Source organism: Rhamphochromis longiceps, linkage group LG8, assembly GCF_057381845.1.
Source record: "Rhamphochromis longiceps isolate RC_006_pf linkage group LG8, R_longiceps_female_GT1.1, whole genome shotgun sequence".
Lineage (NCBI taxonomy): Eukaryota > Metazoa > Chordata > Actinopteri > Cichliformes > Cichlidae > Rhamphochromis > Rhamphochromis longiceps.
In genome coordinates, this window is record NC_140564.1 from 11,506,917 (window position 1) to 11,533,971 (window position 27,055).

Consider the following 27,055-nt stretch of genomic DNA (forward strand, 5'->3'; position numbering starts at 1 on the left):
TCTAGGCTATTGGAACCCTGTCCAGTCATCCTCAATTGGATCCCCTCAGGGCTGTGTGTTTTTTTTACCACTTCTATCTGGGTCTAATACTAATAAGTATTAGAACAACCCTAGATCGAGATGCATGTCGACAGCACTCTAATTGTAAGTCTTCTGCAAGATGTGGAGCAAGATTATGTCCCAGTCCTTGATGAGTCTGTTAGCCTGTGCGTTTTCCTAAGAAACGTGGCTTCAACCAGAAGTGTTTGATTTCAAAGAAATTTGGGACATTTAACTGTATTTTCTTAAGTTTTAAAGCTTTTCCCTACTGACAAAGACCTCCCCTATGACCATTCATATACACGAAAATAATTAGGTTATAGATTTCTGTAATTTTACACATTTACTCCTTACAATTTAATCCGAAAGAGTCATGCTCACAGATTCCTTTAATTTACTACAGCAGCATTTCTTTATCATGTAGAAAAACTGAAACATATGGTTGAAATTGTGCTTCTTTATCTTATATTAAAATGATTCAGAGATTAAATGTGCAGTTTAGTGCTGTGCAATACTGTAAATTTTGTTATGCTCCAATGCCAAGTAAATAAAGGGCCAGTGTTTCAGACACCAGTACAAATTCTGATACTTTTAAGGCAGAATATTTCGGGGAAATCACAATTCAGTTGGCTACATACTGAACTTAGGGGATAGAAACAAAGTATCAGTCTAATACCAATACCAACATCAATGTTTGGATCAATCCGCCTCCCTCTAGTGCAGACATAAGATAAAAATGGGGTGTATGTGACCTGCGATGCAAAGGAGTTTAAGATTTCTGCGTTAGGATGAAGGTTTGGACTCCCCAGATGTAGCACATTTACATTCATAGTGACAGTTTGGGACACTGGACTTTTCTATAGTGTTTTGTGTATTGTATTGTATGCATGTATAAGACTACTTATGGGCCCATGAAAAACCATTGCCCAAGGACCCACAGGGCTATTTGTGTTTGGAAACTGTTGCTTAATTTTAATATGTCTAACACACCTTTTTTTCTCTCTCCTAGACTGCATGGTTTTGTCAACAATTCACCTTTTTGCTGCTTGGCACCTGAGATAAAAAATGTGTGTGGCCGTGCCAAGCTCTAGTTAAATATTGACCATCCCAAAAAACTGATGACTCATTTGGCTAATGGGGTTTAGCATAACCATTTCATTTTCTCCTGCTGTAATGCCACTCTAAATCCCAAACGTCCATCAGTGAAAGAACAAGCTAATTGTTTTACAACCAGAGATAACGCATTACTGTAATCCGATTACTTTTTTCAAGTAACGAGTAAAGTAACTATTGCAAAAACGGTAATTAGATTACCGTTACTTTCCCGTAGGAACGCTGCGTTACTGCGTTACTAAAACCGTGATTTTTTTGAGAGAATGTCTCATGACAATGACGTAAGCGAGTGCGCCGTTAGTGACAACAGCTGTGTGCAGATCAACAATAGATCATATATCAGTGCGGGAGAGAGTATAAGCGTGCAGCGTTTAAAGCGTGGAAGTACTGACCTTACTTTGAGTTTGATTCCATAAAAAGTGACAAAAACATTAGCGTCCGTTGTGCGTGGGAAGAAAACTTCTTTTTACAGCGAAAAAAACCCCTTAAACTTCCAAGCAAGCACCGAGTGCCCAACGACATAATGGGAAACTCACAGAGAAACTCGCGGATTCTTCAACTGACCGCTGCGGCACACCTGCACCAGGGTAAACCTCCGCCTGCCCTACTCCTGCTTTACAGGTGAAAATAGAGCAAAAGGACCGCTAGTCTTTGACTTTATTTATTTTCTGCTGTGTTTTACTTGCATCTATTTGAAAGAGTGAGTGTAAAGACACAAAAAAAAATATTTTATGTGCTGGAATGTGCAGAAAATAGGTTTAAATATTAAACAAATTTCTTCCAGTCAGAGAATGTTGCATATAATAAAATTTTTGCTTGATGCATAAAGTTAAAAGATTAAAACTAATAAAACAAGTTTTAAAAAGAGACTTTTCCATTTGATTACATTTTGTATGATGGATTATGTAGAAAAAGTAGAATTGGGCTGAAAGATCTATCGCTTTATCACCTCTTCAGGTTGTAAATCGTGTTTTTAAAAAGTAACTAAGTAACTAAGTAATTAATTACTTTTGAAAATAAGTAATCAGTAAAGTAACGGGATTACTTTTTTGGGGAAGTAATCAGTAATTAGTTACTGATTACTTTTTTCAAGTAACTTGACCAACACTGTTTACAACACAGGCAACCTGAAGTCCCACATATATGCCTGCTTAACAGCTGTTGGACTTGTGCACTATACCCAAGAGGAGCTGCCTCAGTAGTATTGGACACAGGAGATACGAAGCCATGAATCTGAAAGTGTCTGCACAGAACAGCAAGTAGAGGAGGTTTGATCCAAATATTGATAGCATCGATACCAACGGTGGTGTTGGTATCGGATTGATAAAACCAGAATAGGATCGATACTTATCCTCTAAGTTGAGCAAGTAGCCCACTGAATTGCGTTGATTTTTTTTTTTCATTCTTGGCAAATTAATATATATACCTCAAACTATGGAAAATGTCAGAACCGTTTTGTGTTGACTGTCTATTTTCTTTATAGCCTGTAGCACACTTAAAAAACAGAAGTTAACCCAGACAGACTAATTTACATTCCAGGTCTCCAATAAACCCAGGCTCAAAATACATGAAAAGCTGAAAGATGTGTTTTGATGTGTAAACTAATTATTGGAAAAGTGAAAATCACAGTGAGTTAGTAGTCATTGGAATTTGCAAATTGATGATTCAGCTCATAAGTCATGACACACTGCTCTCATCTGCCTTTAAAAGTTAAACGTATCAATATCGGTAATTGGTATCGGTATACTCGCCCCGCATCATACCAAAATTTGCAGTATGGCACAGCACTAACAGCTAACTGAAAGTCTGAATCGGTGCCAGAAGCAAGCTGGACCTTTAAGGCAGGAAATACACCCAAAACATTAGTGCAGTCTGATTTTGCATTAAAAACTTGGAGCCACAGCCTAAATAAGATGTGGAAGCCAAGTGATGTGCATAATACTGTAAAGCTTCCAGAATTACCCCGTAAAAAGACTGATTCCAGTCTCTCGTCCTTCCTTAAAATAATGACCAATCATTCATCAAGTATCTTTCATGTGCCGCATTATCAGCTATAAGAAATCTGTTTTCTAGCTTAACGAGACTGCTTTTGTGCTGCATAATTTGAAAGTGTGTGGATTTATTTTCTCTTTATTTTTTGTTTTAGTGTGGATTTTCCACAGAACCATGCCTTCTCCCGCTCCCAACATCACGTTACGAGAGAACGGGAGAGAGAGGCGGGAGGGAGAGCGAGAGAGGGTGCTGTTTACATTGTGAGCAGACCTCAGATTTACAGTCATCCAGCTGCACCGCGGAGACAACAGCTGCCTCTATTTAAAGGACAGTTTTTCCGTTTTGTTGTCATTTGCCAATTTAGGCTTTACGCACAGTCATGATTTTGACGCACAGGTGAACTTACCTCACCTCAACGCACCCCGATCAGAACTCAAAAAAGGAGAAAAGAAAAGTGTCCAGTTCACACTCTCCTCCTCCTCGTTTTTCCTTTTTTAATTTCTCGAAGTGGAGCAGGTCGTCAGAGTCATGTCCAGGAAGAAGACAGCGAAAGGCAAAGGCAGCTCCAAGAGCCCCAAGGCATCTCCGAGCAGCGGGAGGACGGGGAAAGGTTTGACCGCAGCTGCTGCTCCGTCCTCCGGGCTGGTCTATCCCAGCAGACCATCCATCAGCAACAGCGGAGAGTTTTATGACATCGCCTTCAAGGTGAGCACAAGCTTAGCGTAGGGTATTCGTCTTATAGAGACTTTACCTGAGAAGTGAAGCGAATTAGCATCAGCCAATTTTAAAAAGTCCCTCTTTAAAGGAAAAAAGTGTCTTATGTTCTTAGTTAAAAGTGTGCTTGTGTCCAGTAGAATGCATGACTCTACAGACAAATCACAGTGAATGTCTGCAGACATGAATCTAAAGATGATTAAAGATGATTCATTTGCCCTGAAAAGCAGGCTTTTTCTTAAAATAGTGGGCTTTCTACTTTGTTTCTACTTTTGTAGTTTTCAGGCATGGCTGTGTATGGAAGTTAGTTTCGGCCAAGAAATATAATTTCCTATTGTGTTCATTTTTATTTCAGAATTTTCTTTTAGTTTAGTTTCTCTGAGTTATCATCTCATCTCGTTTGACTGCTGGATAGTAGCTCTATATACATCATACACCTTGTCATCTATGTTTCAACAGGCTTCTTAAGCCACTCAAGGTGCTTTAAAGCAGAAAAACATACGTAACATATGCAAAAACTGTGTGCTGTGTGTTTATGCAAGAAAACAAATGTTGTTTTCAGTGTCGTGTTTTTGACAGTTTTTCCTCCTGTGCTTGAGATTTCCTCATGTTTACCTTCCAAACTGCTCGCACATGCATGAAATGCTGCTTAGTGCATCCGGTGTCTCCTTTCAAGCGCTGAACTTTAGAAACATTAAGTGTTGCTGCACACATGTTGTCCGGTGCAATAACATGGAAGAGCTGATGATGATGGAGAGAGGTTTCTATTATTAATGAGATAAATTAACTGCAGTGAAGGAGAGCAGCGGCGCTTTTTGTTTAACAGGAGTGGAGCTGACAGAATAAGTGCTACTGCCATCTCATGGTAAAGCTCAGGTTTGATATGTCCTGATAGCTGTGTCAGGAGGCAGATGCCATCAGGGATGAAGGACTGTTTTAGTTTCCCTTACAAAAAATGTAACCCCCCCCCCCAAAAAAAAAAAAACAAAACACCATCTTGGTGTTTTGAAACCAGATGTGAGGAGTGAAAAGGTGGATGTGATTGACTGGTGCTCATAGGAGGTGATTGTCAGTCACATGATACGGCATACTTTGCTTTAATGTCGTTCATGAACACTTATGGGCACACAAATTGACAAAACTAACATTAAGTTTCACTTGTTATAAGTAGAAACAAGCAGATGAGCTTATAAGCTTATCAGGAAACTCTTTACTGACGTCAGGAAACTCTTTTGCCATACACACTTCCGTGCACCCAGATGTTTTTTTGCAGGGTGTCGCCCACTGCTGGCTGTTAAAAAAATGCAGCTTTTGCATCCCTTCCTTCTTCCCTTTCCGCAAGCTACATCTACGCTGTGTGTGTGTGTGTGTGTGTGTGTGTGTGTAGCCCACTTTATGTGTCTAAAAGAATATTTTTGAGTTATAGCTTATAAATGAAAGACATTTTTTCATCATTTAAAAATCTAAATATCTTTTCTGTTTTACTATACTATATGCAATTCTAAATACACGGTTGTGCAAAAGTCTTGAGCCACTCGTCATTTGTTTATATTTTGGTAGGAAAATGGGAAATAGGTGCAGTAGTTTATTAAAATGTGCAAACTTAACACTTAAATAAATAAATGTAAATAAATGTAAGCCTGAAAGTCAATATTTCCATGACTGTTAGTGTTCCATTGTGTTTTTCTACTTTTAGTGTATTGACAGTGTACTTGGCATTACTGCTATGCTGAAAAATGAAGCATTTTCCAATTAGTAGGTCTTGCATGGTGGATCAGTATCAGACAGTACTTTTATCTGCATTTGTAATTCCATCAGTTTTGACAAGATTTCCAACACCACTGGCTGAGCCTCCATCATGTTTTAGTGGCTGTACTCACTTTTTTACCTCTCCTCTGACCTCCTCCATGCACTTTGATGACTTATTTTGTCAAACTGTCCTCAGAATGCATGGGGATGGTCAGAGGAGATCCTTCCATCTCTCTATAAGACTTACTGTAACCAATTTTCAGTCCAATTTTGTGTGTAATTTCACATAACCCAGCCTTTTCTTCCTGTTTCCCAGATACTGTTCAGCTACTGTAGGGTTTTAGGTGTTTTGGTTCTTCTTTTGTCCTCCACCCATTCAGCCAAGATATACTAAGATACACTTTCAGTTCTTTGGCAATCCTCTTGTTGGTGCTAAAATACTATTTGATATCTGTCAATCTGTGTTATCTTTAACATTTTCTATGGATTCAGCTAAAGACATTGAAATCAATTATGTGTTTTTTTGACAATTGGTTCTTTGCTTAATTATGTCTGTTATGTGTACACATAACACTGGTTCATCCCTTGAGTTAGGTACCTTTTTATGCATGAATGATTCATAGGTATATGTCAAGTGGCTTAACTTAAAAAAATATTAATCATATGGTATAAGACTGGAGTGAAGGTGAGTGAAAAAACAGCAAATGTTTAAAGAAAAGCTTGAAAAGCCATCAGAAAACTAGAGAACTATTACTAAAAACCTATTTTGCAAATCACAAGAACGTCTGGAGTCTTGGAAGCAAGTACTACGTGTGACAATCTGGAAGAGCCAGATCTGGATACTCACAAACATTTAATGTTTTTTACTTTTGTCAAAGCTCTAGATCTCCATCGCAAAATTTGACTTGGTGGTTTTTACATACTTTAGCTAACAGAAAGACAAAAAAAGACAAACTGCAATGATTCATAAATATGTATCTTGATGCTATACTTGTCGTTAAACCCCTTGAATTAGTCTGTAGTACAATCATATCTTGACTGTTTGAAGTAAATCTCTCTGTACCTCTGTCTTGGCTCTTGACTTGGCTGAGGAATAATCAATAATGACACAGCATTGACACAGAACATACATAATTGAAAGTATGAAATGGAGATGAAAAAGACTAATGATATTCTACATTGGGCATATGCAAATCTAAATTCTCATTATGTGGGTGGCAGCTGGTATTAATAATGCACCCTGATTAGCAACTGTTCCCATGGTAGACTGACCAAAATCACAGCTCCACTTTGACTTTATGTGGTACTCCCACTTGTAACAGTTCAGTGTACCAAATGTCACCTCTGAACACGACAAATCAAACTTAAATGAACACCAATATCAGAGTAGACCACTGAATTAGAGAAAAAATGTATATATATTTATATATAATGTGATATGTAAAACATAATAAAATAAGCAGTTTTATGTCCATTGGTCTGTACATGCTGCTTTTTCCCAGTGTAGTGTATTTGTTTATGTATTTTTTTATATACCTTAAACATCTTCACACACACGCACACACACGCGCGCAAGATTTAAAATTTTATGAACCAATACATTGTCACCTTCTGTCTCAGGTGATGCTCGTGGGGGACTCAGGCGTGGGAAAGACTTGTCTGCTGGTTCGCTTCAAAGATGGAGCCTTTTTGGCTGGGAGCTTCATCTCCACCGTGGGCATTGATTTCAGGGTAAGCATTAGCATATAGGCTACATTGTGTCTGCCCGTTGACGTCATTGCTTCTTCAGCCAAATGTACGCTTTGTCAAGTTACTGAGAAATTTTAAATTCTATCCAGCTGTGGCTGATGCTTCCATCCGAAGGAAATCTCTTCCCACCAATTTTCAAACTTAGTCTGTCTCTGAGAATTGTAGCTGTTTGCAGTGTGAGTTGTGCCAGAGATTTTTTTTATGGAGGACATATGGTTCCGAATCTTTGGGACATTTTTGAAATGCTAGAGATGTTCGCTGCCTCCAAAAAGTCGATCAGCAGTCGAAACAGGAAACATATTAGTGGAATTGTTTTGCACTAACACATGTACGGTAAAGGTTTACAGCTGTATCAGAAGTATAAAATATGATATGATGATTCATGTTAAATATCTTTTAACATGAATCATCTTAAGTGCCAAAATTTGGGAAATAGCTAGTGTAGCCAAAGGCAAATAGCCTAGCAGCTAGCAATCTATTTGCAGCCAAGTGACAACAGTGTATTATAATGCGAGGAGAAACAGCAGGTCTACGTTGTAATTTTAGTTTGTTTGAACAGATAAATATTTAAAATCAAGTCAATGTGAAAATGTTGAAAATTCAGGGTACTGTAAACGGTGTAGGTGTCGGGGATACTACAGAAATGTCTTAAAAATCCTGAAATGAATGTTCTGCCCACAACCACCACAAAAGCCAGGCTAGCATAGCAATTGCTCATAACAGGACCTCCTAAAGTTGTGTGTAGCTGTGTAGCATATTGGGTTTTTTGAGGGTTTTTTTGTGTGGTATTGTGACATTCCTAAATAATATATTTATAAATAAAATATCATAACACAGATGTGGTGAGCTAGAGTTTATCATGATCCATAGAATGGAGATTCTTAGACCTATGTTTACTAGATTTTTCCTTTATACAAGCACTACTGAGATTTTACATTGAAGATTAATAAAGAGGGAGGCTTACACAAAGCATGATAACAATGAGAAAGGCTACATTTCCTCATAATGTTAATTAATAACACCTTTATTAAAGTTTTCAATATCTGGCAAATAATATTTTGACAGCTTTAACACCAAGTTTACACTTGGTGTTAAAGTCTTTATTAAATCTTTATCAAATATAAATATTTAAATATTTAATAAAGATTTTCTGTCAAAAATTGTAGGTTTAAATCAGGACTGGGACTATTTTGCAGTGCCAGAGAGGAAACTTTATAGCTGCTTTCACACTTTCAGTAGTGCTCTCCTTGACGATTGAACCGGCCTTCATGTGCAAAATCAGTACCTCTTAAATTCTTCGCTTGGGAAGTGCACTGATTTTCAAGGACAGCAGCAGCAAGCGGGAGAGATTGAGAGCATATTATTGTCTGACTGCGAGTGAGTAGCAGCCGCTAGAAAAAAGGGTTCAGCTATAATGACTAGCCTTTAAAAGTTTAAACCCTCTCTGTCCCCTAGGCGACACAATCCATTTAAACTGAATGGAACAAGATGAAAAAGTTTTAGTTAAACTAAGTTAATTTATTGATGGGTTATTTGCCCAATTTTTGCCCGTCGTGCCCTGGGGGAAATTACATAGGAGGCTTACATATAAAAAAAGGAAAGAAAGAAAAAAATGGTCACACTTGAAGTGCCACAACTTGGGACTAGAAACAGTTATAGTAGAGGGTGTTTAATGGTAGAAAGTAGGAAAGCAGTGTTAATGCAGCATACCAGGGCATCTTTTGTTGTATATTCTTGGATACCACACAGGGGAAGCATTCTGTGTTGTCATTTTAGAGAACCATGCTGCTTATTGAGCATTCAACATATCAGTTGCTGTTTTACCAGGGCAGCCAGGGTCTCATGATACATATAAAAGAAGTAAAGGTATGATGTCGCAAGCAAAGGCTGCAAACTGTGAATTGGAACTGTGCTGAACACAACATTAGAGAGCACAACGCTGTTTCAGACTCAAGAAAAACAGAACAGCAAAAGAGGTAAAAATAGATAAAAGTGCTTTGTCTCCAGTCATTGGCCACAAAGACTGTGTAACAGAAAAAAGTGGTCATTATTACTTTGCAAGCAGACTATAGAGCTAAAAAAAAACCCCTAAACTTTTACAGATTCTGGATCAAAAAACTCCTGTTATCCCAACCGAGCTTTGGCTGTTAGCGTGCTCTGTGTGTTTGTCCCCTCATTATCACTTCTATGACACGAAACCATCTTTCCTGGCAATTACAGTACAGGGGACAGTGTGAGCTGATTATTATGAAAAATACTATTTGTTATTTCAAAGATACATATTTAAGAGTTTATATATATACTTTACCTAAGTCTTTTTAGCATTTATAGAGATCCAGATGGATCTCATTAGCATTTATTTACTCATATACTGTAGGCAAAACAAGAACCATGAACCTGGAACATAGACAACATAACAGTAGCCAGTGTGATGTCACTTGTTTTGGACTATATTTTGAAGCTTCAACATTTTTCTTGGGCTTTTTTGGAGCCAGAAGTGAAAACATTTATGCTAAGTTGACGTGTTAAGGGATCAGTTAATGCTAACTAGCTTGGCTAGCAAGCTAATAAAACACTAGTATCTCGTTCATAAACCAAACATTTTGTGCGGTCTGTACCATGTAGCAAGCTTTAGCATCAGTCAGATTATCAATCTAAATGGTTTTAGAGCAGGTAAAAGGCGCACGCATACAGAATAGGTCCAATTTAATGAGTCCAGTTAGCAGAGGTGAGGCATAGCAGGCCTAGCCTCCACTGTCTGTATCGTAAATCTGTTAATCAAAGTGAAGTCCAGTATCCAGGTGGATGAGTTCACCCAACTCAGAGTTGTTCTGAAGGGGGAAGTATCCTGTGAAGCTAAATGCAATTCATACCATGGGCTTTGAAAGTCTACGGGTATTTAATCACTTTTAGAGCCAGCTTCAAGTGGTACTTAGACGTGATGTAGTTTTTGGTACTTGTGCTTAAGACCTTTACACACTGAGCGTGATTCTGATGCAGATGCAGTTTTGTCAGGTAACATACACTGAACAAAAATATAAACGCAACACTTTTGTTTTTGCTCCCATTCCCCATGGGATGGACGTAGAGACCTAAAATTCATTCCAGATACACAATATAACCATCCCTCCCAAACAGTGGTCACAAATCAGTCCAAATGTGTGGTAGTGGGCACATCTGCTATATTGAGATAATCCATCCCACCTCACAGGTGTGCCACATCAGGATGCTGATCTGACATCATGAGTAGTGCACAGGTGTACCTCAGACTGCCCACAACAAAAGGCCACCCTGGAATGTGCAGTTTTTTGCACTATTGGGGGTCTGGGGTCCCAGAACCGGTCAGTATCTGGTGTGACCACCATTTGCCTCATGCAGTGCAACACATCGTCGCATGGAGTCTATCAGATTGTCAATTGTGGCCTGTGGAATGTTGGTCCACTCCACTTCAATGGCTGTGCAAGGTTGTTGGATATTCGTGGGAACTGGTACACGCTGTCGTATACGCCGGTCAAGCACATCCCGAACATGCTCAATGGGTGACATGTCCGGTGAGTATGCTGGCCATGCAAGAACTGGGACATTCTCAGCTGCCATCTGCCCTGAACAATGTGAACCATGATTCATCCGTGAAGCGCACACCTCTCCAACGTGCCAGACGCCATCGAATGTGAGCATTTGCCCACACAAGTCTGTGACGGCGACGAGCTGGAGTCAGGTCAAGACCCCGATGAGGACGACGGGCATGCAGTTGAGCGTCCCTGAGACGGTTTCTGACAGTTTGTGCAGAAATTGTTTGGTTGTGCAAACCAATTGTTCCAGCAGCTGTCTGGGTGGCTGGTCTCAGACGATCTTGGAGGTGAACCTGCTGGATGTGGAGGTCCTGGGCTGGTGTGGTTACACGAGGTCTGCGGTTGTGAGGCCGGTTGGATGTGCTGCCATATTCTCTGAAACGCCTGTGGAGACGGCTTATGGTTGAGAAATGAACATTCAATGCACGGGCGACAGATCTGGTTGACATTCCTGCTGTCAGCATGCCAATTGCACGCTCCCTCATTGCTTGTGGCATCTGTGGCATTTTGCTGTGAGACAAAACTGCACATTCCAGGGTGGCCTTTTGTTGTGGGCAGTCTGAGGTACACCTGTGCACTACTCATGATGTCAGATCAGCATCCTGATGTGGCACACCTGTGAGGTGGGATGGATTATCTCAATATAGCAGATGTGCCCACTACCACACATTTGGACTGATTTGTGACCACTGTTTGGGAGGGATGGTTATATTGTGTATCTGGAATGAATTTTAGGTCTCTACGTCCATCCCATGGGGAATGGGAGCAAAAACAAAAGTGTTGCGTTTATATTTTTGTTCAGTGTAGATGGCCTGTATTTGTATAGCGCTTTACTAGTCCCTAAGGACCCCAAAGCGCTTTACACAACCAGTCATCCACCCGTTCACACATACATTCACACACTATAGACACACCAATAACATTGAAAAATTCATCCTAAAAAACACATGGAAAAGTCAACTTCAAGCAAAGACGAGCTGGACCTGATGAAAGAAATGGAGATTTCGAGTTCATCCAGTTCTTACAAGAAGGCAGTAGGACAGCAAATTTCATGATATGATCTGAGCATTCAAGCTGTATCACAATAACTCATACACGTTGGTGGCCAGCCATTAAGGGGCAAACTGATTATCGGTTTCTAGCCCAACAGCACTTTGGCATACGGAGGGGATCAAACACCCACACCTGCTTTTAGTGTACAATTTTTCCTATCACCTGATATGAGTCAGATTTCTCCCCTGACACAACAGAAAGAACCACACTTTCAAAAAAAAAATAAAAAATTAGAGCGATTTCTTTAACCTTTTTTAAATGCCTGTTTTACTTTTTGACAAAGGTGATAACTAAAAACCTTGCTCTAATGTTCAAGGTCTATAACTCACAAGCACTCCCACACATGCTGACATTACCGTTTACTCCTCATTAGTGCGTCTGCTCAGACGCTCATCTCTTCAGTCTCTGCCTCTGTATATATGTTTTTGAAGTCTTGAGCACTTTGTGACAGATTTCAGTTATTATTAGGAGCCTGAATATCTGGGCTAGACACTGAAAGAAGCACTCCTTTGACGGTCTTTTGAAATGCGCTCGTTTCGTCAGGCTACTTATATGGGATCATACGCTCATTAGACCTTAAAATAATCCATGTGTGATTAACACTTTAGTGTGACTGCTTTTGTAAATGTACAGTTTTATCATCAGGATGAACGTTTTAAACAGCAGAACCTACATTAAGTCTCTCTTTAGTAAGAAAATTTACTTTAAATTGATCAGAAACGTGGTCTGATTCCCTGTATGTTAGCTAGCCCTAGCTAAAAATGACCTTCGGAAGGTGTGTGTTGCTTCTCATTGAGTGTGTTGCTTCTTCTAAGAATATATCTACCTACATTAGTAGAGTTCATTTCCCTTTCAAAAGAAAATTGCAGGCACTTGCCATTAACATTTTGTCTTTACTTAACCCCTCTGCTGTAGATAATGTTATCAGCTTGTGCTGAACAGTAAATGATGGGCGCCGGAGCTTATCTGCAAGGACGCCTGGGTAATTTGGGTGTCTTTGTTCTCATAACTTCCCTGGTACCAGAGGGTAGTATCCTTAGAGCTCAGTGAAAATCTTTAATTGGCACTGTCAGTGATATTTGAGGATAAGTAATTAATATTTAGCTGCTTGCAGCCGACACAGTGCCGCACAGGTCACCTCGACTCTCACCCCACGCTTAATTAAAATGAATATTTTAAGTTAAATTGCTCATACTGGTAAGTTACTTGGGTGAGTTTTTAAAGATCTGTTAGATGTGAGGCAATAACAGATTTTATGAGCAGGTTAACAAAAACTTATCTCTCTTTTTTTTTTTTTTTTTAATTTGTTGAAGTGTAAATATGATGTCAGAGTTGTCAGTTGTGCAGCCTGTGTGTCCATGCACCCATTAGGGCAGAAGCACTGAAACTGAAGTGCTGTAAATGTGCTGTCGTAAAGTTTAAAATGTGATATATTCCAGCACTGAGTGCGGCTGTGAGTGTTAGAAACCGGCACTATCGGCTCTGTCAGGAATGTGCAGCAATGTGACCTTTTTACATTTAAGATAATGAGGAATATGTCTCAGCACTGAGCAGGGGAAAAAAGTTTTTGGTACTTCTGCCTGCTTTTTTCTCTCCATCTATTTATATTTCACTTGACAGGAAGAAGTGATGAGTCAGAAATCAAACTTCAAATGCTGCTCGACCTCTCTCCTGTTCTATTTTTATTTGTTGTCTTTTCCTGGGAGAGGTTTGTTAGAATTTCTGATGAGATTTACCTATTCCATGGTGGAGGAATGGCAGATCGTATTCCCGTTTCTCTTCCCTGCTGTCGATGATACATGTGTGTGTGTGTGTGTCTGCATTTAATTATTTGTGTTTTCTCTTATTACCATAATGTGGTTTTCTGTCCCTTTCTCCACCCATTCACACAGCTTTAAATGCTGCACAGCACCAGGCTGGCTAATCATTAAACACAATGCTGCACAGTTCACATCGACACATGTGGTTTGTGTGTGTTTGTTGCTCCTTCCAGGCCACACACACACACACACACTAACAGTCAGAGCATGACACGCTGTTGACCACCTCACTGTATTTTCTTTTTGAACTAACTGCCATGTGACATGTTTTGCTTATGTCATTGTATGTGGGAATACAAATGTCTAGACAGGAGGGACAGCTGATCCAGAATCAGTTGCAAGGCTCTTATCTTAAAGACTCGTAGTCCTGTGTCACTCAAATGGAGCACTGCTCCCAGACTTTTAAGATTATGCTTCAAACTTTCCTTTTCTTTTTTTTTAAAGGCATATCTTTAACCCTATCTTAGTTATTTTGCAATAGGCCTAGACTACTGGGGGCTTCCCATGATGCACTGGTTCTTCTTAACTCACCTTTTTGCACTCTCTTTGTGCTTATACACCACTCTACATATAATCATCTTGCTCTCTACCTGTTTGTTTTTTGTCCCGTCTCCTTTCCCTCAACCCCAATCAGTCGAGGCAGACGGCCGCCCCTCCCTGAGCCTGCGTCTGCTGGCGGCTTCTTCCTGTTAAAAGGGTTTTTTTCCTGCCCACTGTCGCCAACTGCTTACTCGTAGGATGCCGTGTGATTGTTGGGGTTTTCTCTGTGTTATTGTTCGATCTTTACCTTTCAATATTAAGTGCCTTGAGGTGACTGGTGGTGTAAAGCAGCGGTCCCCAACCTTTTTGGCACCACGGACCGTTTTATGTCCAACAATATTTTCACGGACCGGCCTGTAAGGTGCCACGGATAGATACAACAAAAAAACAAAAAAAACAGTACTGGTACCTAAAAAAAGAAGATTTATTCAAAACACACGGGAAAATGAGTTAATGATAAAAACGATTAAAAAAAACTATAAATTTCACACCCGAGCCTCAACTCTCGTGGCCCGGTACCAAACGACTCACATAGCGGTACCGGTCCGTGGCCCGGGGGTTGGGGACTGCTGGTATAAAGTGCTGATGTAACTAAATCGAGTGTTAATCTAACTCACAGTTGGTGCCATATTGCAACCCACCACTACCCTTGTCCCTCCTTTCATCCTCTATCTGACTAAATAAGTGCTATATCTGTAGTCGCTGATGCGTGTTCCATGGTGTGCTGGTGTCTTGCATGGTAGAGCAGCGAGGTGTACTCGCCCCAATTTATGCACTCCACGTATTCGCATGGAAGAGCAGGGAGGTCCCAGAACAAAGCTATGCTGCAAAATATAAATGAATGCAGATGGAAATAACAATCATCCTTTGACTATTATGGTCTTGACTGAGCTTCAGAGTTTGACTTTTGCATAATCATCACGTCTTAAATATCTGAACTTTACATTTTAAAATATTTCTCTGTAAGCTGATGGGCTGGATTTGATGAAAATTGCTTTGTCACTTTTTGGCACAAAATCAGAAGAGATCACAGATCCTTTCAGTGCACACGGAGCTCAGGATTTTAACATGTATGTCGATGCCCAAAGGTGGAAGAACTGAAAACACACAGGAGAAATAATAGCCACAGTGTTTATCCCCCTTGGTAATGACTAACTAGAAAATAAATTACTGTGTAAGATGGAAGCAATAAGGGTGCAGCAAATACTGAAAGTGGCTTTTGAGAAGTCTCAGACCTGCAAGTCAGACTCTATTCTGCACATTCTAAACATGATTGCATGCTCCAGAAATGTACCTCTTCTCTGGTAAATTACTCACTGAAAGAGAAGTCACTTCCTATTGTGTTTTACTTTGTGAGCTCCAAGGTTAGATTTGGAGAAAAAAAGCTGCAGGACTGATTTATGGTGCAGAACTGGAACACACTGTTTCTCTTCTAGGGCAAATTAAACTAGCTCCTTAGAAATGTGTCGTGATCGATACAAAATCACATCAAAATCCGTTATCCTCTTGACCAAAGACAGAGAGGTTGTACTTTGCATCAGAGAAAACACCTCAGTTAATTGTTTTTCACATTTCGGCTAAATTCGTCACCTAAAATGTTTTTAGGGGAGGAAAAGTGAGGCATTAAAATCCATCTACTTTGGAGACTTATAGCTTTCTGGGCCACATGTTTTGATCTGGACCCATGTTGAAGTTCACTTGGTAGAACATCTTTGGGATTGGGATTGGACACCAGTTAATGTGGATCATCAAAGTAAAAATATCATGTCACTTATACTTAAAATAACAGTGTCCCCAAACTGCTCTTTGGAAAGGTTTTCTTAAAGAAATTTGACAGAGTTCAGGTTGTATGTACGGTGGCCCCTAGAGACAAAGCATGTATAAACTCCAAAACACTTACAAATTCCAAATAGCACGCACAAACTCCTCAACACATACAAAATCCAAAACACATGCAAACTCCAAAACACATGCAAAATCCAAAACACGTACAAAATCCAAGACACGTACAAGCTCCAAAACACGTACAAAATACAAAACACGTGCAAAATCCAAAACACGTGCAAAATCCAAAACACGTGCAAACTCCAAAACACGTACAAAATTCAAAACACGTACAAAATTCAAAACACATACAAAATCCAAAACACGTACAAAATTCAAAACACATGCAAAATCCAAAACACGTACAAAATCCAAAACACATGCAAAATCCAAAACACGTACAAAATTCAAAACACGTACAAACTCCAAAACACATACAAAATCCAAAACACGTGCAAAATCCAAAACACGTACAAAATTCAAAACACATGCAAACTCCAAAACACATACAAAATCCAAAACACATGCAAAATCCAAAACACGTGCAAAATCCAAAACACGTACAAAATTCAAAACACGTGCAAACTCCAAAACACGTGCAAAATCCAAAACACGTACAAAATTCAAAACACATGCAAACTCCAAAACACATACAAAATCCAAAACACATGCAAAATCCAAAACACGTGCAAAATCCAAAACACGTACAAAATTCAAAACACGTGCAAACTCCAAAACACGTGCAAAATCCAAAACACGTACAAAATTCAAAACACATGCAAACTCCAAATCACAACGGAAGTGCTCCAGGACGCTAGGGGCAGTGTTGAGCTCGATTTGTAAAATAAACGGCAAGTTTGTTGCAAACACATGGGCTCTAGTCTCCGTTGCGCTTCCCAGGTTGCCTAGCAACTATGATACTAACAGCTGGAAACGTGTCATACAACTTTTTTTGACAGAAATGAAGGAGAACATATTTTTTTTCATTTGTTTGTTTGTTTCTACAAGAGCTTTGTGTGATTTGATAAGTATCTGAGGCTGAGACCACAGGACAGTAAAACATGATTTTTGGGCTTCATTTCTGTACTGAACAGTCATTTAAGATTAGCTAGTAAATAACAATTAGCTAATGTTGTTCATGAGACTAAAGTCATATCACTTTGGTAATGTAAATATAATATGGCCAATATTATGGTTATTATATTAGTCATTATTAGGTATTACAGCAGTGAACATGAACTCTTTGTCAAATACTGAGCTTCAGTACAGATTCAAGTTGCAGTTAGTTACTTACCACCTTAAATCTTCACTCAAAGACAAGTATATAGGAATGACTGCCAAATTTATTTGCCACTGAAGCCGAAGGATGGCATCTGAATAAAACCTCTCTTGACATGCCTAGATGACATTAAAGCTTGGTTGGCTCTAAACTTTTTAAATTTGAATGAAAAGAAAACAGATTTGTTGGTGTTTGGACCCAGTGGCCCCTGTGAGTCCTCTTCTTTTCATTTGGAACCCCTGGAGGTTTATTTTAAACCTGTTGTTACTGCCCTTGGTTTTAAGTTGGACCAGTCCATTTTTATCATTTAAGGCGACTGGCAAGAGTGAAATCGTTTCTTTCTAGGCAGCACTTTGAAACCGTGATCCATGCTTTTATTTCTTCCCCTGTGGACTACTGTAACGCACTTTATGTGGGGGTCAGTCAGTTGTTACTCTGACATCTGCAGCTGGTTCAAAATGTATATTGACAGTGCATATATAGGTGTATCATATATAAGAGACAAATGTTGTTCCTTCAGTATGTTGGCATTACTAAATTTGGCTCAAATGCTTACATACATGTGTAAAAAGAAAATGTACAAGCTGTGAGCTGTTTCAAATCAAATCACTTTTATTGTCACATCACATGTGCAGGTACATTGGTACAGCACATGTGAGTGAAATTCTTGTGTGCGAGCTTCACAAGCAACAGAGATGTGCAAAATACAATAATGTAAACAAGCAAAAAACAAGAATGGCTACATCTGAAACTAATAAATATATGTACAATATATAATAGTATATATATGTTTCTGATAAAATGAAGAGTAGACTGATGTATTAAATATTCCTTTATTGGGTGAGAAAATCAGACCATGTCATAACTGCTTTAAGTCATACAGAATAGATATCAGAGCTTTAAACAGGCTGACGTCTGCTAAATGGGTCAAACTGGGCAGAAAGTATACAAACACATAACATCCTTATAGAATATGATGTAACACTATAGATCAACTTACCTCAGAATATATAAAGCATATAAACAATTACAGCAATATGATGCAACAAACACAGCAGTGCTACTGATCCAAAATACTCAAAGCTTCATAGAACTGAAACAAACATTTATTTTTAGTTCCATTCTGCTGCTGATACAGACTTTAGGTTTCTGAACATTAAACTTGTTGCTGCCTTTCATAGTGCGTAACTTGAAGGCCCTGAGTACTTTCTCCCACACTGGAAACACTGGAATGATAAAATTATTTGAACATTACCTAATAAGACTGATTCAGGACAGACAATTAGTTATTTTAAACGTTTCTAGCAGTCCTTCACAAACAGGGAACAGTCTGTCTATTCTCTCCATCTGTCAGCTGCTGCTGGCTCTTCCTCCTCCTCTTCCTCACATACTGCTGAGATTGTCCTGGTGGATCATCAGGGGTGCAAAGCCTCACAGATGATGTAATGCAGTGGGTCCCTCAGTCTGTCCTCACTCTGGACACTTGCAGGTGTCACACATAGAAATCAAATGTGTGATAAGCTGCAGGATTCAAACACAAGTGTGACTTATAAATACATGTTCATACTTTTATTCCACAATCAGAGAGAAAGAAACAGAGAGAGTGCAGGACAGACAGACAGGTGACAGTCTCAGGTGTACACACTGCTACAAAACAGCACCAGAGAAGGAGGATTTAGTGTTTGTGTCATTACGAGTGCTAAACAAGAAGAGTTCCCAGATGGTACAGTGGACACATGTGTGACTCCTGTGATTAAAGCATCTTTCTTTTAGCTTAAGGAGTGAACCGTCAGCTGACTGACATGACTGACTTTAATTACGCATAAAATCATCACATTCTCTGTAAGATTAAAGTCAGCTATTGAACGGCGAATATTTTGAAGTGAAGGCTTTAAAACCAAGTTAGTACAAACGTCGCTAATGTCACATAACTTTCCCGACATGTTGCCAACAGTAATGTTTTAATGTTCTTCATTATAAAAACATTTGCGCATAAATAAGTGACATAATATTCCGTACTTACTTCTGGAAGTTTACTCTTCGTCCGCTCCGCTTCCGCCGTTTTTTTTCGGCAAAATTATCCAAACCACCGCCGCGCTATGAAGTCTGGGATATGTTGGGCCATGAAGGCTACACAGACCCATCCTTAAAATTCAGGGAAATTAAGGACGCATTTGAGGGCTGCATTTCGAGCAGCCTTTGAATTGGGACAGTCTTTGTCGTGTCGCTGTGACATAATCGGCCTTAAAATGCGGCCTTTAAGGCTGCAGACCCCAAATCCGGTCATTGGTACTTCCTGGCTTGTGTAGTTACTAGGTAACAAAAGCTCAACACTGCCCCTAGCGTCCTGGAGCACTTCCGTTGTGTTTTGGATTTTGCATGTGTTTTGGAGTTTGCGCGTGTTTTGGGGTTTGCACGTGTTTTGGATTTTGCACGTGTTTTGTATTTTGCACGTGTTTTGTATTTTGCATGTGTTTTGTATTTTGCACGTGTTTTGTATTTTGCATGTGTTTTGTATTTTGCACGTGTTTTGTATTTTGTACGTGTTTTGGATTTTGCACGCGTTTTGTATTTTGTACGTGTTTTGGATTTTGCACGTGTTTTGGATTTTGCACGTGTTTTGTATTTTGCATGTGTTTTGTATTTTGTAAGTGTTTTGGAGTTTGCACGTGTTTTGTATTTTGCACGTGTTTTGTATATTGTACGTGTTTTGTATTTTGTACGTGTTTTGTATTTTGCATGTGTTTTGGAGTTTGCGCGTGTTTTGGGGTTTGCACGTGTTTTGTATTTTGCACGCGTTTTGTATTTTGTACGTGTTTTGTATTTTGCATGTGTTTTGTATTTTGCACGTGTTTTGTATTTTGTACGTGTTTTGGATTTTGCACGCGTTTTGTATTTTGTACGTGTTTTGGATTTTGCACGTGTTTTGTATTTTGTACGTGTTTTGTATTTTGCATGTGTTTTGTATTTTGTAAGTGTTTTGGAGTTTGCACGTGTTTTGTATATTGTACGTGTTTTGTATATTGTACGTGTTTTGTATTTTGCATGTGTTTTGGAGTTTGCACGTGTTTTGGATTTTGTAAGTGCTTTGGAGTTTGCATGTGTTTTGTATTTTGTACGTGTTTTGTCTTTTGCATGTGTTTTTTATTTTGTAAGTGTTTTGGAGTTTGCACGTGTTTTGGATTTTGTAAGTGCTTTGGAGTTTGCACGTGTTTTGTGTTTTGTACGTGTTTTGGATTTTGCATGTTTTTTGTATTTTGTACGTGTTTTGTCTTTTGCATGTGTTTTTTATTTTGTAAGTGTTTTGGAGCTTGCATGTGTTTTGGATTTTGCACGTGTTTTGGATTTTGTAAGTGTTTTGGAGTTTGTACGTGCTTTGTCTCTAGGGGCCACCGTATGTATGCTTTTATTTGTTGACTGTATTAAAATTAGCTTGTTCGTTCTGATCAAACTCCCAGGGCTAAAATTTGATGAGGTTGCTGGTGGTGGAAGATGAAGAGGGGAAGAAAACACTTCAGCAGCAGTATATGTCTGACTGAATGACTGGATTTGACTGGATTTGTGAATGGATGCTACTGTATGGGCTCGTCAAACTGCAGGCGGAGCAAAAATATGTGGCACTGAAGTCAGCCTGTACTCTGCATTTTACTACGTGGCTAAAAAAGCAATCTTGGTTTGTTTAAATCACAAATGTGAATGAAAGCGCTCAAACAAACAAAAGCTTACATCCTATGAATCTGTGGCGAAGGCAGATGGTGGATTTTTGAGAAGAACTAACACAAAATTGTTTACTCTTTAGTAAAGACGAAGCTCTTGATAGGCAGCTCTGGTAATAATCAGAAAATGTCACATTTCTTCATAACATTCCCCCTAAACTTTTTCGGAAAAGGCTGAAGATCAAAAAGGTCACAGTTTCAGCACCGTTCAAGAGTTCTTGTGACGTTTGAGAGGCGCTGTTTTTATCTTCATCATAGCTTTCAGGATGGGTTGTCTGCTAGTTTCAGGAGATTCTCAGCAAATGTTGTTAAGCCTAAATTGTTGCCGTGAATATTAAGCTTGTGAGATTAAGCCTGCTTTACAAGGCTGGGGAGCAACAGTGTTCATGGAAAATGTGTTAATTTTAGACACTGGCAGTATACTGCAGTGAGATAGAAGCTCCTGGCTGTGATCTCAGTAATTCAATATTTCAGTGATCTCAGTTCTTACTAATCAGTATTAGTATTTTTGTCCCCTTCCACAAGTAACTCTGTGTATGTGTATACTTTCTGTACACACATATCTATAGGGTGTTACTACACATAGCACTCCCTGAGCCAGACGTCCATCGAGTCTGGGAGGCTTTTTTGGGGGCGGCTAATCTTAACGGTACCAGTGAACACTGGCAAACTCAACAGATTTCACAGTCTTACGTTTTAATAAACGTGATATTTCTGCTTCATTTTCTGCTTCGTAATTTCCCGCTGACCGCGCTGGACAATGTTGGTTGTCATGGTAACAATGCACAGGTACACCAAAGGCAATTTTCATTGCAAAAAGCTAGAAGGCAGTCTTCAATATGCATGAAGCAGCAAAGACATCCACAAATTAGGACACATGCTTCTGTCATTTGCTTGGTGTCGTTTTATTGTTTTCTTTCAAGTTGTAGAATGAATCACAGACTTGATCCTTGCAGCCTACCAGTGCATCTATATTACATGTGGTGGGATTTGCCAGTGACCTGATGCACCCAGGATATGCATTATTTATGCTGACGTAAAGGCACTTATAATTTTCAGTTGCGTAACACTGTGTAAGCTGTGGGCTCAGCTGTGGACAGTGAGATGGCTCTGTGAGACAGCGTGGCTGCTATAAAGTGGAGCCTGTATGTATGTGTCCTTTGCAGACTGTAGCTCCTCGTTTTTGCTTTTCAAGCATATAATAAGTAATTATTAATAAAGATGATTAATTTTAAGAAACCAACACAACCAACTACAAACAAACACAAAACCAACAGAGGTAAAAAAGCCCCCCCCCTTCCCCCCCCTCCTCAATTGGAGAAAGGGAAAATGAAATATTATCTAACTATAGTATCTTAAAACATGTTAATAAATATCTATTCATTTTTATAAATTGTGTTTTTCTGGATAAAACCAAGCAGAACTTTCTTTTGAATGAGTTTTCGCATCACCTTTTCACTGAATCATCTTTCTGCACTGTCGAAGGCAGTGTTCCTTTAGCCCTCATAACCACCATTTGTAATTATTAACAATAATTTAACACAAACTAACAGATAAAACTGTGCACTGCAAACTAGTCTGCATTCAAAGGCATAACAGGAAGCCATGCGTATGAGGTGTAGGGTATGGTAGATTTAAAATCCACAGGTAAAATTAGACTTTAGTAGCACATTAGAATATTTTCACTTTGGTGTGTTTTGGCTAACTTTAAAATCAAACCAAAAATCAAATCAAATTACTTTTATTGTCACATCACATGCAGGTACACTGGTACAGTACATGTGAGTGAAATTCTTGTGTGCGAGCTTCACAAGCAACAGAGGTGTGCAAAAATACAATAACATAAGAACAAGCAAATATAAGAATGGGTAAATCTGGGAGTTATATGAATCAATATATGTACAATATAAAAGTGTATGCGCATTACTGAATGTGTATAGTAAATATGTATATCTGCGTGTGTGTGTGTGTATATATATATATATATATATATATACATATTTTAAAAATTAAATAGAATAGACAATAAAATAAAATATAGAAAGTTTGGCAGTTGGAAATGCGCAAAACAAGTGGCATTTATATACAGTATAGAGTGCATAATGTTGAAGTTCTGGTAAGTGAAGCTGAGGTGTCTATGAAGTGTTCAGCAGTCTGATGGCCTGGTGGAAAAAGCTGTCTCTCAGTCTGCTGGTTCGGGACTGGATGCTGCAGAACCTCCTTCCTGATGGAAGTAGTCTGAACAGTTTATGGCTGGGGTGACTGGAGTCCTTGATGATCCGCTTTCCTCAGGCACCGCTTCCTGTAGATGTCCTGGAGGGAGGGAAGCTCACCTCCAATTATCCGTTCAGAGCACCGCACTACTCTCTGGAGAGCTTTGCAGTTGTAAGCGGTGCTGTTGCCATACCAGGTGGTGATGCATCCAGTGAGGATGCTCTCAATGGCACAGTGATAGAAGGTCCTGAGGATGTGGGGGCTCATGCCGAATCTTTTCAGTCTCCTGAGAAAGAAGAGGCGCTGCTGCGCCTTCTTGACTGTTTTGTTTATGTGTCCTGACCACGTAAGATCCTCAACCAGATGTACACCAAGGAACCGGAAGCTGCTCCCCCTCTCCACAGCAGAGAGAGGGAGCAGCTTCTCCTAAAGTTTATTTCATGACTTTAGGAGAAATCATGAAATAAAAAGCACTACACTAAGGTGATTTGTACTGCTTTCAAATGTAAAAATGGATCAAAATTGACCTAAGCTGTGTGTAAGGGTTAAAAAATGGAAAGGTACAAATTTGGAGGTTCAGATAGTTGCTGATGGAGCGAATCATTTCACCGTCATCGGGTAAAACTATTAAAACGAGCAGATATGGATGATGGTGTTGGTTAAATTGTAATGGTTACAATTTCTTTTCCAGCTTCTTTCTTGGTTAGCACAGTGGCTTGATTTCACTTTGTCTGAACAACACATGTGCTACAGACACATGATAAACATTGAAAATTGCTGTCACCAAAAAGGTTGTCATTCGTAGCCATGAACACAGAAAAAGAAGCTTTTTTGTGACTATTTCATGTTTTAGTAGGCTTTACAGCTGCATATGGCATTAATCAGCTGTACCCATTTTATTTTTAGCACTTAAAGCTTTTGAATATTATTTATTTAAGTTTTGTGTTTGAATTATGTACTTAGTACATGTGATACATTATAGCTCTTAAGGCTATGGCACCAGGCTGTGGGGTGGAAAGTGAAAAGCACAATCATAACATAATCAGAATCATAGCACACCTATGATATCAAAACGTGTCATCATGTGACTCGAAGCATTGATCCACAGTTATCAAAAATTCTGTTCAAAAGCCATCAAACCTTGGAATCGCCCACATTGCAATGATCATTGTCAGAAATCTCCTTTCAGTCTGCAGCACATGGTCTCCTCCTCTCCTGCAGTATCTGCTGAAAATAAGCCATATGTAGATGCACTTCAGTATTCATGAATAAGCAAAATGATGAAACACACTCATGCTAATAAGCTGCCACAGGATAACAACATCAGGAACAGTACAAAGCCACATTTTCTCCACTCTTACATAACCTCAATCATTCCTGCTGTTTTTTTCTTTATTTAAATTCTTTCTGTAGGTTTTCATTTACATTTATGTGGCAGTGTTTTTTTTTTAAACCTTGGTAAATAATAAGCTGCAGTGTGAGAATATTTATGTTATTATTACTAGTAAATTGACAAAGGGGACCTGGACACCTTGGGGACAGATATACAATAAAATGAGATGCTTACAGAATCAAATGTATTGGTCTGCTTGTACCTCTTTATTTATTTATTTGCTTTTGCATCAGACAACTCTTCATGTGCTTGTTGAGTTCCCAGGAGACCGTTGTTATGGACCAGTAACCGTGACAACGATGCAATGCGATGAATATGTTGGCACTGCTTCCACCAGATTCAGCTCGTTCGGCTGGCAGATGGCTTTCAGGCTTTTTTTGAGCTTCAGGTTTATCCGAGGTCCTTCTCTGGTGACGGGGGCATGTTGATGTTGTCACTGTTGATGTTGCAGCCGCTACAACCATAATCTCCATGTGGTGACAAATATACAGATGGGGGTATTAGCATAGTATTCCATCAGGACAGGTTTGCTCAAAAGAAAAACCTCACTTCCCATTCTGACAGTTGACTAATCTCAGACTGGAAGCATTCCAATTCAATCACAGTGCTGCAGTGAAGGCTGCCGAACACTGGAGCAAGTCTGGGTTCAAGTGTCAATCTGTGTGGCACAGGACTGCCCATAGAGAACTGATTTCTTACACTGGGAAGCAAATTATTATCTGCACACATCATGATGGAATTGTTAGCAATTTCAGAGCCACAAGGGACCTATCTTTAGTATTACTGGGAGGTTATATTTTACAACTAAACACAAGTTAAACAAGGTGACTTTGAATCACATGACAAATTTTTAAACAATGTGGGTTTTTTCTTTTTAATAAAACAAAAGTTAGCGAGTAGATTACATTTCCAAAATACTGCCAATGGCCCTGTAATATCAAAAAATGTAAATGACCAAAAACCCTTTGAGGCAGCATGGAAATGAATCACATCCTGATATTCAGCGAGGACATGTTTTATTAGGGATGTAATGATTCTCTACATCTACCATTTGGCTCTTTACTCAGGGGAATGACAGATCACGTGGTCGTAATTGGATCACAAACAATAAATGAACTATAGTATTCAAATTTACTCTTTATGGGATCTTCTTTTTCTTTTTTTTATAGAAATGAAAGCTTTCATCAGTCCAGCTTCTACCAGGAATTAACAATAATCATTACCAAAGACATTTCTCTGGCTATATTTACACACAGACACACATGCTGTTTCCACCAACACAAAATCTGCTCTTAATTTAAAACGGTTAAACAGACCGCTCAGCTAAGCTGTGCGTTTTACCACAAAGCTTGCGGTCAAGGTTTGAGCCGTGGCTAGAGACTGTGGAAATCCCTTCTGTGTTTCAGACGCATTACAGCCTTTTATTGCCGTGTAACAGTGGCAGCTTTATCATAGTAAATAGGTTTTCCTATCACTTAGCATACCACTCTTTTTTTTAAAGAAAGGACTTTTAAAAACAACAACAGAGCTGACCACACAATAACACCAAACCAAACACAAAAGAGTTGTAGAAGAATTAAAAATGCCACATGGGAATAATCACAGATGACCAATCATGGACCTTTACAATGATTGTATGACTAGCTAAAGTTGCCTCTTGATGCTTTCATGCAAACATGGAGTGTAATGGAGCAGATTTGTAATCAGTTGTAAATGATTATTATTGATTATGATTATTTTGCTCTGTTTTTGTCCAAATGATCTCATATCTCCTGCTCCACCTGACTGAAATAAAGGTTTCTCTTTGTGAAAACCTAAAGCCGCTCATCGATCGTCCCAGGCACAGTGCAGCGGGAGAGAACTCATTATTTACAAAGGAATACGGCTAACCTGCAGTTTGATTTAAGGGACTTTCTCAAGCCTGTCGGTCTTCTTGCTGGAGGCCCGGGAAAACCAGAATACTGCTCCAACAATTGTGGCATATATGATGAGGTATGGTACTCCCATCTGTCCCTCAGTGCAGTCTGACAGGGCCAGATTGAGGCAATGTGCACAGTGCACGGTTGTAAGGCCAGGAAATGAGTTCTAGTGTCTCTGCTTTTTGTCCCACTTAAGCTTCTCGGCATGATCACTCTGACACTCTCATACATCACACCAGCTCATACCGAAGGATAAGGAAAAGAGACTCACCAGCTGCCATTCGGGATCTGTCACTCACGAAGGAGCTCTTTGCTTTTTTTAATCAAATGCTTTCCACTTTGTCAGGTCTCCAGAAAACTATGTCATCT

At 39.2% G+C, this 27,055-nt stretch overlaps 1 protein-coding gene across 1 annotated transcript in view; it reads left to right on the forward strand.

The window, feature by feature from the left end:
* The first annotated feature begins 3,436 nt into the window (after nt 1-3,436).
* The window catches only part of rab26 (RAB26, member RAS oncogene family), a 119,137-nt gene continuing 95,518 nt past the window's right edge, over nt 3,437-27,055 (forward strand). Inside the window, exons 1-2 of the mRNA XM_085415745.1 lie at nt 3,437-3,849; nt 7,228-7,338. Of these exons, the coding sequence (XP_085271871.1) occupies nt 3,673-3,849; nt 7,228-7,338 (288 nt within the window). The 5' untranslated portion in view covers nt 3,437-3,672. The remainder of the gene's footprint in view (nt 3,850-7,227; nt 7,339-27,055) is intronic.